General features: G+C 45.2%; 1 protein-coding gene across 5 annotated transcripts in view; it reads left to right on the top strand.

Annotated features, from left to right (window-relative positions):
* The window catches only part of LOC121634314 (pleckstrin homology domain-containing family A member 5-like), a 193,722-nt gene that overhangs the window by 140,608 nt on the left and 40,477 nt on the right, over positions 1 to 12,637 (top strand). For all 5 annotated transcript variants that reach the window (XM_041976840.1, XM_041976842.1, XM_041976841.1 and 2 more), the window contains 2 exons: positions 5,234 to 5,520; positions 5,703 to 5,941. In XM_041976840.1, coding sequence (XP_041832774.1) covers positions 5,234 to 5,520; positions 5,703 to 5,941 — 526 coding nt within the window. The remainder of the gene's footprint in view (positions 1 to 5,233; positions 5,521 to 5,702; positions 5,942 to 12,637) is intronic.

Below are 12,637 nucleotides of genomic sequence, written 5' to 3' on the forward strand. Positions count from 1 at the left end.
GACCAATCAGCAGCAGAGTTTCTGCGAAGGAGCTCTGCATCAAAGGGGAAATTAATAATTCATCTAAACAAACATGTGGGTCCTCCTCACTGATGACTTTGGTTGATTTTTGTGTATTTAGGAAAAATGAGCAACTTGGAAGTTGCTCAATCTAGTAAACTAGAGTAAAAACCTTTTTCTCTTTGGACAATTTACAACCCCAATGCAAAAAAAACATAGGGAAAATTAAATAAAACCAGAATTCAATGATTTCCACATCTTCTCCATCCATATTCTACTCCTAGTAGAACATAAACATCACATTAGATAATGAAACTGAGACGTTTCACCATGTGATTGAAAATATGAGCTGATAGTGAATCAGCAACATGTCTAGAAAAAGTAGTTCCAGGGTGATGTTCGGCACAGTGTAAAAAGTAGTTCCAGGGTGGTGTTCAGCACGGTATAAAAAGTAGTTCCAGGGTGGTGTTCAGCATGGTGTAAAAAGTAGTTCCAGGGTGGTGTTCAGCACGGTGTAAAAAGTAGTTCCAGGGTGATGTTCGGCACAGTGTAAAAAGTAGTTCCAGGGTGGTGTTCAGCACGGTGTAAAAAGTAGTTCCAGGGTGGTGTTCAGCATGGTGTAAAAAGTAGTTCCAGGGTGATGTTCGGCACGGTGTAAAAAGTAGTTCCAGGGTGATGTTCGGCATGGTGTAAAAAGTAGTTCCAGGGTGATGTTCAGCACGGTGTAAAAAGTAGTTCCAGGGTGATGTTCGGCATGGTGTAAAAAGTAGTTCCAGGGTGATGTTCAGCACGGTGTAAAAAGTAGTTCCAGGGTGATGTTCGGCATGGTGTAAAAAGTAGTTCCAGGGTGATGTTCAGCACGTTGTAAAAAGTAGTTCCAGGGTGATGTTCAGCACGGTGTAAAAAGTAGTTCCAGGGTGATGTTCAGCACGTTGTAAAAAGTAGTTCCAGGGTGATGTTCGTCACGGTGTAAAAAGTAGTTCCAGGGTGGTGTTCAGCACGGTGTAAAAAGTAGTTCCAGGGTGGTGTTCAGCATGGTGTAAAAAGTAGTTCCAGGGTGGTGTTCAGCACGGTGTAAAAAGTAGTTCCAGGGTGATGTTCGGCATGGTGTAAAAAGTAGTTCCAGGGTGATGTTCGGCACGTTGTAAAAAGTAGTTCCAGGGTGATGTTCGGCACGGTGTAAAAAGTAGTTCCAGGGTGGTGTTCAGCACGGTGTAAAAAGTAGTTCCAGGGTGGTGTTCGGCATGGTGTAAAAAGTAGTTCCAGGGTGGTGTTCAGCACAGTGTAAAAAGTAGTTCCAGGGTGGTGTTCAGCACGGTGTAAAAAGTAGTTCCAGGGTGATGTTCGGCATGGTGTAAAAAGTAGTTCCAGGGTGATGTTCAGCACGTTGTAAAAAGTAGTTCCAGGGTGATGTTCGGCACGGTGTAAAAAGTAGTTCCAGGGTGGTGTTCAGCACGGTGTAAAAAGTAGTTCCAGGGTGGTGTTCGGCATGGTGTAAAAAGTAGTTCCAGGGTGGTGTTCAGCACAGTGTAAAAAGTAGTTCCAGGGTGATGTTCAGCACGGTGTAAAAAGTAGTTCCAGGGTGATGTTCAGCACGTTGTAAAAAGTAGTTCCAGGGTGATGTTCGGCACGGTGTAAAAAGTAGTTCCAGGGTGGTGTTCAGCACGGTGTAAAAAGTAGTTCCAGGGTGGTGTTCGGCATGGTGTAAAAAGTAGTTCCAGGGTGGTGTTCAGCACAGTGTAAAAAGTAGTTCCAGGGTGATGTTCAGCACGGTGTAAAAAGTAGTTCCAGGGTGGTGTTCAGCACGGTGTAAAAAGTAGTTCCAGGGTGATGTTCAGCATGGTGTAAAAAGTAGTTTCAGGGTGGTGTTCAGCATGGTGTAAAAAGTAGTTCCAGGGTGATGTTCAGCATGGTGTAGCATCTCTTCTTCTAACATGTCTGGAAACGTCTGGGAAGTGAGGAGACCAGTTGCTGGAGTTTTAGGAGAGGAATGTTGTCCCATTCTGGTCTGATGCAGGATTCTAGCTGCTCTACAGTCCTGGACCTTGGTTGCTGGATTTCTGCTTCCATGGTGCTCCAGGTGTTGTGTACTGGTGAAAGGTCTGGACTGCAGGCAGGCCAGTTCAGCAGCCGGACTCTTCTCCTGTGAAGCCATGCTGCTGTGATGGAAGCAGGATGTGGTTCAGCATCGTCTTGCTGAAATCTGCAAGGTCTTCCCTGAAAGAGACGTTGTCTGGATGGGAGCAGATGTTGCTCTAAAACCTCCATGTACTTTTCAGCATTGATGGAGCTTCACAGATGTGGAAGCTGCCCACGCCATAGGCACTAATGCAGCCCCATCCCATCAGAGATGCAGCTTTTCACCTGTCCACTGATAACAAGCTGGATGCTCCCTCTCCTCTTTAGTCTGCAGGACACGCCGTCCATGCTTTCCACAAACTAGTTCACATCTTCATCCAGGTTTCCACTTTGCCTCAGAACATTTTAAATGAGCTTTGGTCCAGAGAAGACAGTGCTGGTTCTGGATGTTGTTCACATCTAATGCAGAAGATCACCAGAATCCAGCCTTGCCCCATACATACAGAGATTCCTCCTGATTTTCTGAATCTTCTGATGATATTTTACACTGTAGATGGTGGATCTTCAAAGTCTGAGGAACATTTTTCTAAAGTTGTTTCTGATTTGTACCAATTGATTTTCCAGGCTTTTGTTCCTCCTGTTCCAACTTTTCTGGGATTTGGGTTGTGCTCCCATTAAATTGCTGTTACTAGAGTAAACTTTTAAAATGGACCTTTACTATAATTTAATTGTGATTTCAGAAACTGGTTCTGGTTTTGTGATTCACTACACGTATTTTTTTATCATCCAGAACCAGTAAACTTTGGAGGAAGTGGTCAGTGTTTAATGTTTCTTCAGAAGCTCTGCTAACAAAGTGAAGAAGTAGATTCGAAATCCAGTTTCTCAGTGTGAGACCTTGCCTCCTTCACAGTTAATGAGATGACTCATTCAGGAATGAGCTTTGGTATGTTTCAGGTTTCATGGTAACAGGAGAGGTTGGATGAGCTGTCTGGTCCCAAACATCTAACTTTGTGTTTAAAAGGTTGTTTAAGGCATCAGCACAGATGGTGAAGTTCAGTGCAGTTGCTGGCTGCACAGCCCACAGTGGATTTTGTTAGACACTCAGGGAAACAACAACCATCATATACCCGCTGCTGGAAAATGTCCATCACAAAGCAACATGTTTTCTTTCTGAACAGAAAGCTAGTTACAATCTACTTCAGTCCCGTTCACTATAACTACACAGGACACTAGTTCATGAAGAGCAGTCTAGTTCAGGACTGAATGAAATCTTTGAATCGTGATCATGTGACAGTGTAGAGGGAGAACTTTCCAGTGTCTGATTAGATGCTAATGAGGGAAACGCTAACAAGCTTCTTGTTACTGCATGTTCCTGGGTCATAGTAAAGCTGAGCTCTGCTATTAAAGTATTTGCATAATTAAACCCAGTGAAGCACACACTATATATCAGGACTCACACATGCAGATAATGAGGCTGGTTCCTGTTCAGTTCTCCCTGATTGAAGACGTCCATTCAATGACTGCCTCACTGCAGCTGACGTTGACCTTCGAGTCACATCTGGGTTTATAAAGCCACTAATTCTTATTATTATGTAAACAGACTCAGCCCTGGAGAGGAAGCAGAAATGTCAAAATATCTGCAATTTATATTAAGCCTTAAAACTCAAGGTCATTTGTTGCTACTTTTGGTCCAGCAGTTGTTTTTAAATTTATAAACCAGTCTGTAGCAGCTGAAGCTTTTAATCCCAGTATAAACCAGTCTGTAGCAGCTTTTAATCCCAGTATAAACCAGTCTGTAGCAGCTTTTAATCCCAGTATAAACCAGTCTGTAGAAGCTGAAGCTTTTAATCCCAGTATAAACCAGTCTGTAGCAGCTGAAGCTTTTAATCCCAGTCTAAACCAGTGTGTAGCAGCTTTTAATCCCAGTATAAACCAGTGTGTAGCAGCTTTTAATCCCAGTATAAACCAGTGTGTAGCAGCTTTTAATCCCAGTATAAACCAGTGTGTAGCAGCTTTTAATCCCAGTATAAACCAGTGTGTAGCAGCTTTTAATCCCAGTATAAACCAGTCTGTAGCAGCTGAAGCTTTTAATCCCAGTCTAAACCAGTGTGTAGCAGCTTTTAATCCCAGTATAAACCAGTGTGTAGCAGCTTTTAATCCCAGTATAAACCAGTGTGTAGCAGCTTTTAATCCCAGTATAAACCAGTCTGTAGCAGCTTTTAATCCCAGTATAAACCAGTATGTAGCAGCTGTCAGACTGGGAGGTAAAATGATGTAAAATGAATGTATTGATAGATAAAGTAGCATAAAGACCAGAAGAAGAAAGCAGAATTTATTACTAACAGAACTTTGTAGAAATAACACACAGATCAACAGTGACCAAACCTTTTCTCATCTCATCGTTCTCTCAAGTCTTGGCTTTCAGGAGAAAAAATATTGTTATTGAAACAAACACACAACAGAAACTATTTCCATGTTTCCACTTTTTCCTCATTTCCAGTTATTCCTGCTACTATTTACCTGCTATCCTCACTAAACCAACTCCAGCTCAGCTGCTTTGTGGCGCCACCGTGCATCAGAAACGTCTTCTTGGCTTTATTCCAGCCATAGAGGAGCATTATTTTTCTTCTTTTCACACACACATAGAACTTTCTGCTCACTGGTTGATCTTTGGCTGCTCCTGATTGGACGTTACCGTCAATCTAAGCTCTCTGATTGGTGGAAAGTCTGACAGGAAGTGGCTTCATCATCATGTCCAGGTCTAAATAGAGGTCTCTTAGCAACATAGTAGTGACAGTGATCTTTTTATGATGAAATGAAATAAATAATGCTGTTATCATAGATCCTTTTGTATTTACCAGATAGAGTCTCTGAATAAAACTACAATTAGTGGCTGGATTGTAAACCTCCTGGATGGGAAATAAATTCCTGGAGAACTTCCGTAGATCACCTAAAGGGTAACTATCCATCACAGTTTACCCCACAGAGCTACACACTGCCTGATGACTGACTCACTGTCCTGAGACGCTGATGATGATAGCGATAGCAATCAGAGGCGCCGGAGATCTGGTGGTGTTTTAGTGGGAATCCTCTGAGCGCACAGTGATAAAGGAGGATGTCATCTTTGATCAACTTTGTTTTCTGTTCTTTCCAGTGTGATGTCCTACCAGACCTTACCCAGAAACATGCCTAGCCACCGTGCACAGATGGTGCCCCGCTACCCTGAAGGCTATCGCACACTTCCTCGTAACGCCATGATCAGGCCTGACAGTATCTGCAGCGTAGCGGGCTCCGTATACGACCGTGCACTCCGTCCAGTCTCCACCAGCACTGTCAGCACAGCAGAGAAGAGGAGGTCTATGAGGGACGACACCATGTGGCAGCTGTATGAGTGGCAACAGAGGCAGGCCTTCTCAAGGCAGAGTCTGGCCCAGCCAGCAGGTAGACAAAGATTATTCAGCTCCTGAACAGGAACGGTTTTATCATTTATCTTTTGAGGAAAACTAAATATGTTGTCAAGGCAACAAGTTATTACCATATCCTGAAAAAAACAGCAACATTGCAATTGTTTTTAGAGACATTGAAAGACTCCATTGTCTCACCTTGTCTTCTTCTGCCTCCAGGTGTAGGTCAGTATGGCACCCTACCCAGCACAAAGACCATGACCAACATCTCCGAACACACCATGGCACAGTCCATCCCCACCTCTCCATCCCACGGCTCCCTGGCTCTATACAGCACCTTCTCCCCTCCCCGCCAGCAGGTGTCTCACAACACCAGTAGTTCGCATTCAGAGGTTTCCTCACCTGTCCTCAGAGGGGATGTCACACTGGACCGCAGGCACAGGGCAAACCTAGCCAAGGTAACGCTGAATCCAGATGAAGTAAACATTGATTTACAACTGAGTGAGAACAAACATAAATAGACAGGAAGTTTTACTTCATCTGAGCTGGAGACTCTGACACTGAAGACTGAAAAACTGTAGTATAAAACACTAGAGGCTGCATCACTGAAGGATGCTATACTGAAAGCTGCAATACTGAAAGCTGCAATACTGAAGGCTGCAGCACTGAAGTCTGCAATACTTAAGCTGCAACACTGAAGGCTGCAACAATGAAGGCTACAACACTGAAGGCTGCAGCACTGAAGGCTGCAATATTGAAAGCTGCAATACTGAAGACTGCAACACTGAAAGCTGCAACAATGAAGGCTGCAACACTGAAGGCTTCAATACTGAGGCTACAACACTGAAGGCTGCATCACTGAAGGCTGCAGCATTGATGGCTGAAACATTGAAGGCTGCATCACTGAAGGCTGCGATACTGAAAGCTGCAACACTGAAGGCTGCATCAGTGAAGAATGAAAAACTGAAAGCTGCAGCACTGAAGGCTGAAACATTGAAGGCTACAACGCTAAAGGCGGCAACAATGAAGGCTGCAGCATTGAAAGCTGCATCACTGAAGGCTGCAATACTGAGGCTACAACACTGAAGGCTGCATCACTGAAGGCTGCATCATTGATGACTGAAACAATGAAGGCTGCATCACTGAAGACTGCAATACTGAAAGCTGCAACACAAGGCTGCATCAATGAAGGCTGCAGCACTGAAGGCTGCAAATACTGAAAGCTGCAACACTGAAGGCTGCATCACTGAAGGCTGCAGCACTAAAAGCTGCATCACTGAAGGCTGCAATGCTGAAGGCTGCAACAATGAAGGCTGCAACACTGAAGTCTGCTTCATTGAAGACTGCATCACTGAAGGCAGCACCACTGAAGGCTGAAACATTGAAGGCAGCAGCACTTGAAGGCTGCAAATCCTGAAAGCTGCATCACTGAAGGCTGCATCACTAAAGGCTACAACACCGAAGGCTGCAACACTTGAAGGCTGCAAATACTGAAGTCTGAAAGACTGAAGGCTGCATCAATGAAGGCTGCAAATCCTGAAAGCTGCATCACTGAAGGCTGCATCACTAAAGGCTACAACACGAAGGCTGAAACATTGAAGGCTGCATCACTGAAGACTGCAATACTGAAAGCTGCAACACTGAAGGCTGCATCAATGAAGGCTGAAAGACTGAAGGCTGCATCAATGAAGGCTGCAGCACTGAAGGCTGCAAATACTGAAAGCTGCAACACTGAAGGCTGCATCACTGAAGGCTGCAAAAATGAAGTCTGCATCACTGAAGACTGCATCACTGAAGGCAGCAGCACTGAAGGCTGAAACATTGAAGGCAGCAGCACTTGAAGGCTGCAAATCCTGAAGGCTGCATCACTAAAGGCTACAACACTGAAGGCTGCAACACTTGAAGGCTGCAAATACTGAAGTCTGAAAGACTGAAGGCTGCATCAATGAAGGCTGCAAATACTGAAAGCTGCAGCACTGAAGGCTGAAAAACTGAAAGCTGCAGCACTGAAGGCTGAAACATTGAAGGCTGCAAGGCTGAAGGCTGCAACACTGAAGGCTGCAGCACTAAAAGCAGCATCACTGAAGGCTGCATCACTTGCAACACTAAGGGGCTGCATCACTGAAGGCTGCAGCACTGAAGGCTGGATCACTGAAGGCTGAAAAACTAAAGGCTGCAGCACATGAACGCTGCAAGTGCTGAGAGCTGCATCACTGAAGGCTGCAGCACTAAAAGCTGCAACACTGAAGGTGGCATCACTGAAGACTGCAACACCGAATGCTGCATCATTGAAGGCTGAAACACTGAGGGCTGCAGCACTGAAGGCAGAAACATTGAGTGCTGCAACACTGAGGGCTGCAGCACTGAAAGCTGCATCACTGAAGGCTGGATCACTGAAGGCTGAAAAACTAAAGGCTGCAGCACTTTAATGCTGCAAATACTGAAAGCTGCATCACTGCAGGCTGCAGCACTAAAAGCTGCAACACTGAAGGCTGCAACGCTGAAGGCTGCATCACTGAAGGCTGAAACATTTAAGATTGCAACACCGAATGCTGCATCACTGAAGGCTGCAACACTGAAGGCTGCAGCACTGAAGGCTGGATCACTGAAGGCTGAAAAACTAAAGACTACAGCACTGAAAGCTGCATCGCTGAAGGCTGGATCACTGAAGGCTGAAAAACTAAAGGCTGCAGCACTTTAACGCTGCAAATACTGAAAGCTGCATCACTGAAGGCTGCAGCACTAAAAGCTGCAATGCTGAAGGCTGCAATGCTGAAGGCTGCAACAATGAAGGCTGCAACACTGAAGTCTGCTTCATTGAAGACTGCATCACTGAAGGCAGCACCACTGAAGGCTGAAACATTGAAGGCAGCATCACTGAAGACTGCAAATCCTGAAAGCTGCATCACTGAAGGCTGCATCACTAAAGGCTACAACACGAAGGCTGAAACATTGAAGGCTGCATCACTGAAGACTGCAATACTGAAAGCTGCAACACTGAAGGCTGCATCAATGAAGGCTGAAAGACTGAAGGCTGCATCAATGAAGGCTGCAGCACTGAAGGCTGCAAATACTGAAAGCTGCAACACTGAAGGCTGCAACGCTGAAGGCTGCAACAATGAAGGCTGCAACACTGAAGTCTGCATCACTGAAGACTGCATCACTGAAGGCAGCAGCACTGAAGGCTGAAACATTGAAGGCAGCAGCACTTGAAGGCTGCAAATCCTGCAGGCTGCATCACTAAAGGCTACAACACCGAAGGCTGCAACACTTGAAGGCTGCAAATACTGAAGTCTGAAAGACTGAAGGCTGCATCAATGAAGGCTGCAAATACTGAAAGCTGCAGCACTGAAGGCTGAAAAACTGAAAGCTGCAGCACTGAAGGCTGCAACATTGAAGGCTGCAAGGCTGAAGGCTGCAACACTGAAGGCTGCAGCACTAAAAGCAGCATCACTGAAGGCTGCATCACTTGCAACACTAAGGGGCTGCATCACTGAAGGCTGCAGCACTGAAGGCTGGATCACTGAAGGCTGAAAAACTAAAGGCTGCAGCACATGAACGCTGCAAGTGCTGAGAGCTGCATCACTGAAGGCTGCAGCACTAAAAGCTGCAACACTGAAGGTGGCATCACTGAAGACTGCAACACCGAATGCTGCATCATTGAAGGCTGAAACACTGAGGGCTGCAGCACTGAAGGCAGAAACATTGAGTGCTGCAACACTGAGGGCTGCAGCACTGAAAGCTGCATCACTGAAGGCTGGATCACTGAAGGCTGAAAAAGTAAAGGCTGCAGCACTTTAACGCTGCAAATACTGAAAGCTGCATCACTGAAGGCTGCAGCACTAAAAGCTGCAACACTGAAGGCTGCATCACTGAAGGCTGAAACATTTAAGATTGCAACACCGAATGCTGCATCACTGAAGGCTGCAACACTGAAGGCTGCAGCACTAAAAGCAGCATCACTGAAGGCTGCATCACTTGCAACACTAAGGGGCTGCATCACTGAAGGCTGCAGCACTGAAGGCTGGATCACTGAAGGCTGAAAAACTAAAGGCTGCAGCACATGAACGCTGCAAGTGCTGAAGGCGGCATCACTAAAGACTGCAACACCGAATGCTGCATCATTGAAGGCTGAAACACTGAAGTCTGCATCACTGAAGACTGCATCACTGAAGGCAGAAACATTGAGTGCTGCAACACTAAAGGCTGCAGCACATGAACGCTGCAAGTGCTGAAGGCGGCATCACTAAAGACTGCAACACCGAATGCTGCATCATTGAAGGCTGAAACACTGAAGTCTGCATCACTGAAGACTGCATCACTGAAGGCAGAAACATTGAGTGCTGCAACACTGAAGGCTGCAGCACTGAAAGCTGCATCACTGAAGGCTGGATCACTGAAGGCTGAAAAACTAAAGGCTGCAGCACTTTAACGCTGCAAATACTGAAAGCTGCATCACTGAAGGCTGCAGCACTAAAAGCTGCAACACTGAAGGCTGCAACACTGAAGGCTGCTTCACTGAAGGCTGAAACATTTAAGATTGCAACACCGAATGCTGCATCACTGAAGGCTGCAACACTGAAGGCTGCAGCACTGAAGGCTGGATCACTGAAGGCTGAAAAACTAAAGGCTACAGCACTGAAAGCTGCATCACTGAAGGCTGGATCACTGAAGGCTGACAAACTAAAGGCTGCAGCACTTTAATGCTGCAAATACTGAAAGCTGCATCACTGAAGGCTGCAGCACTAAAAGCTGCAACAATGAAGGCTGCAACGCTGAAGGCTGCATCACTGAAGGCTGAAACATTTAAGATTGCAACACCGAATGCTGCATCACTGAAGGCTGCAACACTGAAGGCTGCAGCACTGAAGGCTGGATCACTGAAGGCTGAAAAACTAAAGGCTACAGCACTTGAACGCTGCAAATACTGAAAGCTGCATCACTGAAGGCTGCATCACTGAAAGCTGCAGCACTGAATGCTGCATCACTGAAAGCTGCAGCACTGAAAGCTGCATCACTGAAGTCTGCAAATACTGAAGGCTGTAGTACTAAAGGCTGCAATTCTGAAGGCTGAAACATGTGAAATGTGGTGGTCCCGTTCCAGTTGACCACTCCCATTCAGATTCCTCACTGGTTGAGTTCTTCTACCCCAGAACTTCACCACGTGGTGGTGTAAGCGTCATGGTTTGGATAGCTTATACTTCTCCACTATATTGTCAGCAATTGTGCAGGTCTGAACTTGAGGCCAGCTATCTGATTTTCAAGCAGTTCTTAGAAGATCTAGAATAATCTGACTCTGGGATGTTCTGGCTGCAAATACTGAAAGCTGCAACACTGAAGGCTGCATCACTGAAGGCTGCAACGCTGAAGGCTGCAACATTGAAGGCTGCAACACTGAAGTCTGCATCACTGAAGACTGCATCACTGAAGGCAGCAGCACTGAAGGCTGAAACATTGAAGGCAGCAGCACTTGAAGGCTGCAAATCCTGAAGGCTGCATCACTAAAGGCTACAACACCGAAGGCTGCAACACTTGAAGGCTGCAAATACTGAAGTCTGAAAGACTGAAGGCTGCATCAATGAAGGCTGCAAATACTGAAAGCTGCAGCACTGAAGGCTGAAAAACTGAAAGCTGCAGCACTGAAGGCTGAAACATTGAAGGCTGCAAGGCTGAAGGCTGCAACACTGAAGGCTGCAGCACTAAAAGCAGCATCACTGAAGGCTGCATCACTTGCAACACTAAGGGGCTGCATCACTCTGGGATGTTCTGGATCACTGTATGATGGCATGGTCCAGAAAATACACAACTGGAGAAGGATCAGTCTGATCAGTCATGTTGCTGCTTGATGAGAACAGCAGCACACAGGAGTCCAGTGATGCTTTTAATCATGTCATATATCAATCAAATTATAATGTTAGACATGAAATCAACAACTTTATGAAAGGTAAAATCTCACCTCAGCGAGGTTGGCCTGAAACTCAGTGTAGCTCCATGAACAGATTTCTCTGTGGAAAATCCATGTTCCTGCTGCGCTTCACCAGCCTGCTGGAGCAGCATCTCAGATATTGAACTGAGATTCAGGGCTGAGGGAAAAGCAGTCACACCCTGAGATGGTGAGGTTTTCTTCAAGAACATCATCTCATCCTGAAAATCAGCTGAAATGTGGCAATGCAGTTACAGGTTCAGTCATCCAGAGGAAGAAAATGAGATGGGACACAGCTGTTTCAGTGTTCCGGTTAGATATGGAAATGTGAATCTGAAGAGTCCACAGGTCAATGCAGTCCAGTCTGAGGGTGGTTCCGTCTCAGATCCAGTATACTGTGACCAGCTTTGTGCTGATGATAAACCTTAATGGAGGCTCAGACAGGAGCAGGGATAACTCAGGAAGTCTTCATTCAAAATATTCACTTCTGTTCTTGTGTTTTCTACCATTTCCAGTCAAAGACCCACAATAAACCCGAAGGTCTGAGGTTCCAGGCCATATTTATCCTTATAATAATCCATCCAGATGATATTTATTTTCCTGTTACTGCAGCAACAGTTAGTTTCATTGACAAAGAAAAGTTCTGTGTTTACTGACCAAGATGCCAGGTATATGGAGCTAGATTAGTTTTATAAATTACAATCATAGAGGGCGGAGGATAAATGGTACGTGTCTCGCTGAGTAGGTGATGTTATTACCAGGTGGTTGGTGTTCCCACTGCACCAATTTGGAAAAAGTGGAAGCTTATAACATCACCAATGTGTGAGCATCTATAATTGTGCTGTATAAAACTAGAAAATTCCAACCCAATTGTAAAAACGTGCAGTAAGAGAACAGCAGACAGTTTAAGCAACAATGGTTGATAAACCACATAAAGATACGACATTTCACCAACAACCCCACCATAAAATGCAATTACCAATAACAACTCAGTGCTTTTACACTACAAACTTTATGAACATAAACTATGTTAGATAGAAATCTAAACAGGACATCAGGACAGGTGATACTGGGTGCAACATATTTAAATCTGAAATTCCAGGTTCTTTGCAACTTCTCTATGGAAAACTGGGTTCATTTTGTCATTTATGGCTGAAATTCATTTTGAAAATGATCTCAGAAGTCAACTTGAATGCAGGATTCTCTCCAAAACCAAACTTTACGTGATGTG

This window comes from Melanotaenia boesemani, chromosome 23, assembly GCF_017639745.1.
Source record: "Melanotaenia boesemani isolate fMelBoe1 chromosome 23, fMelBoe1.pri, whole genome shotgun sequence".
Taxonomy (NCBI): Eukaryota; Metazoa; Chordata; class Actinopteri; order Atheriniformes; family Melanotaeniidae; genus Melanotaenia; species Melanotaenia boesemani.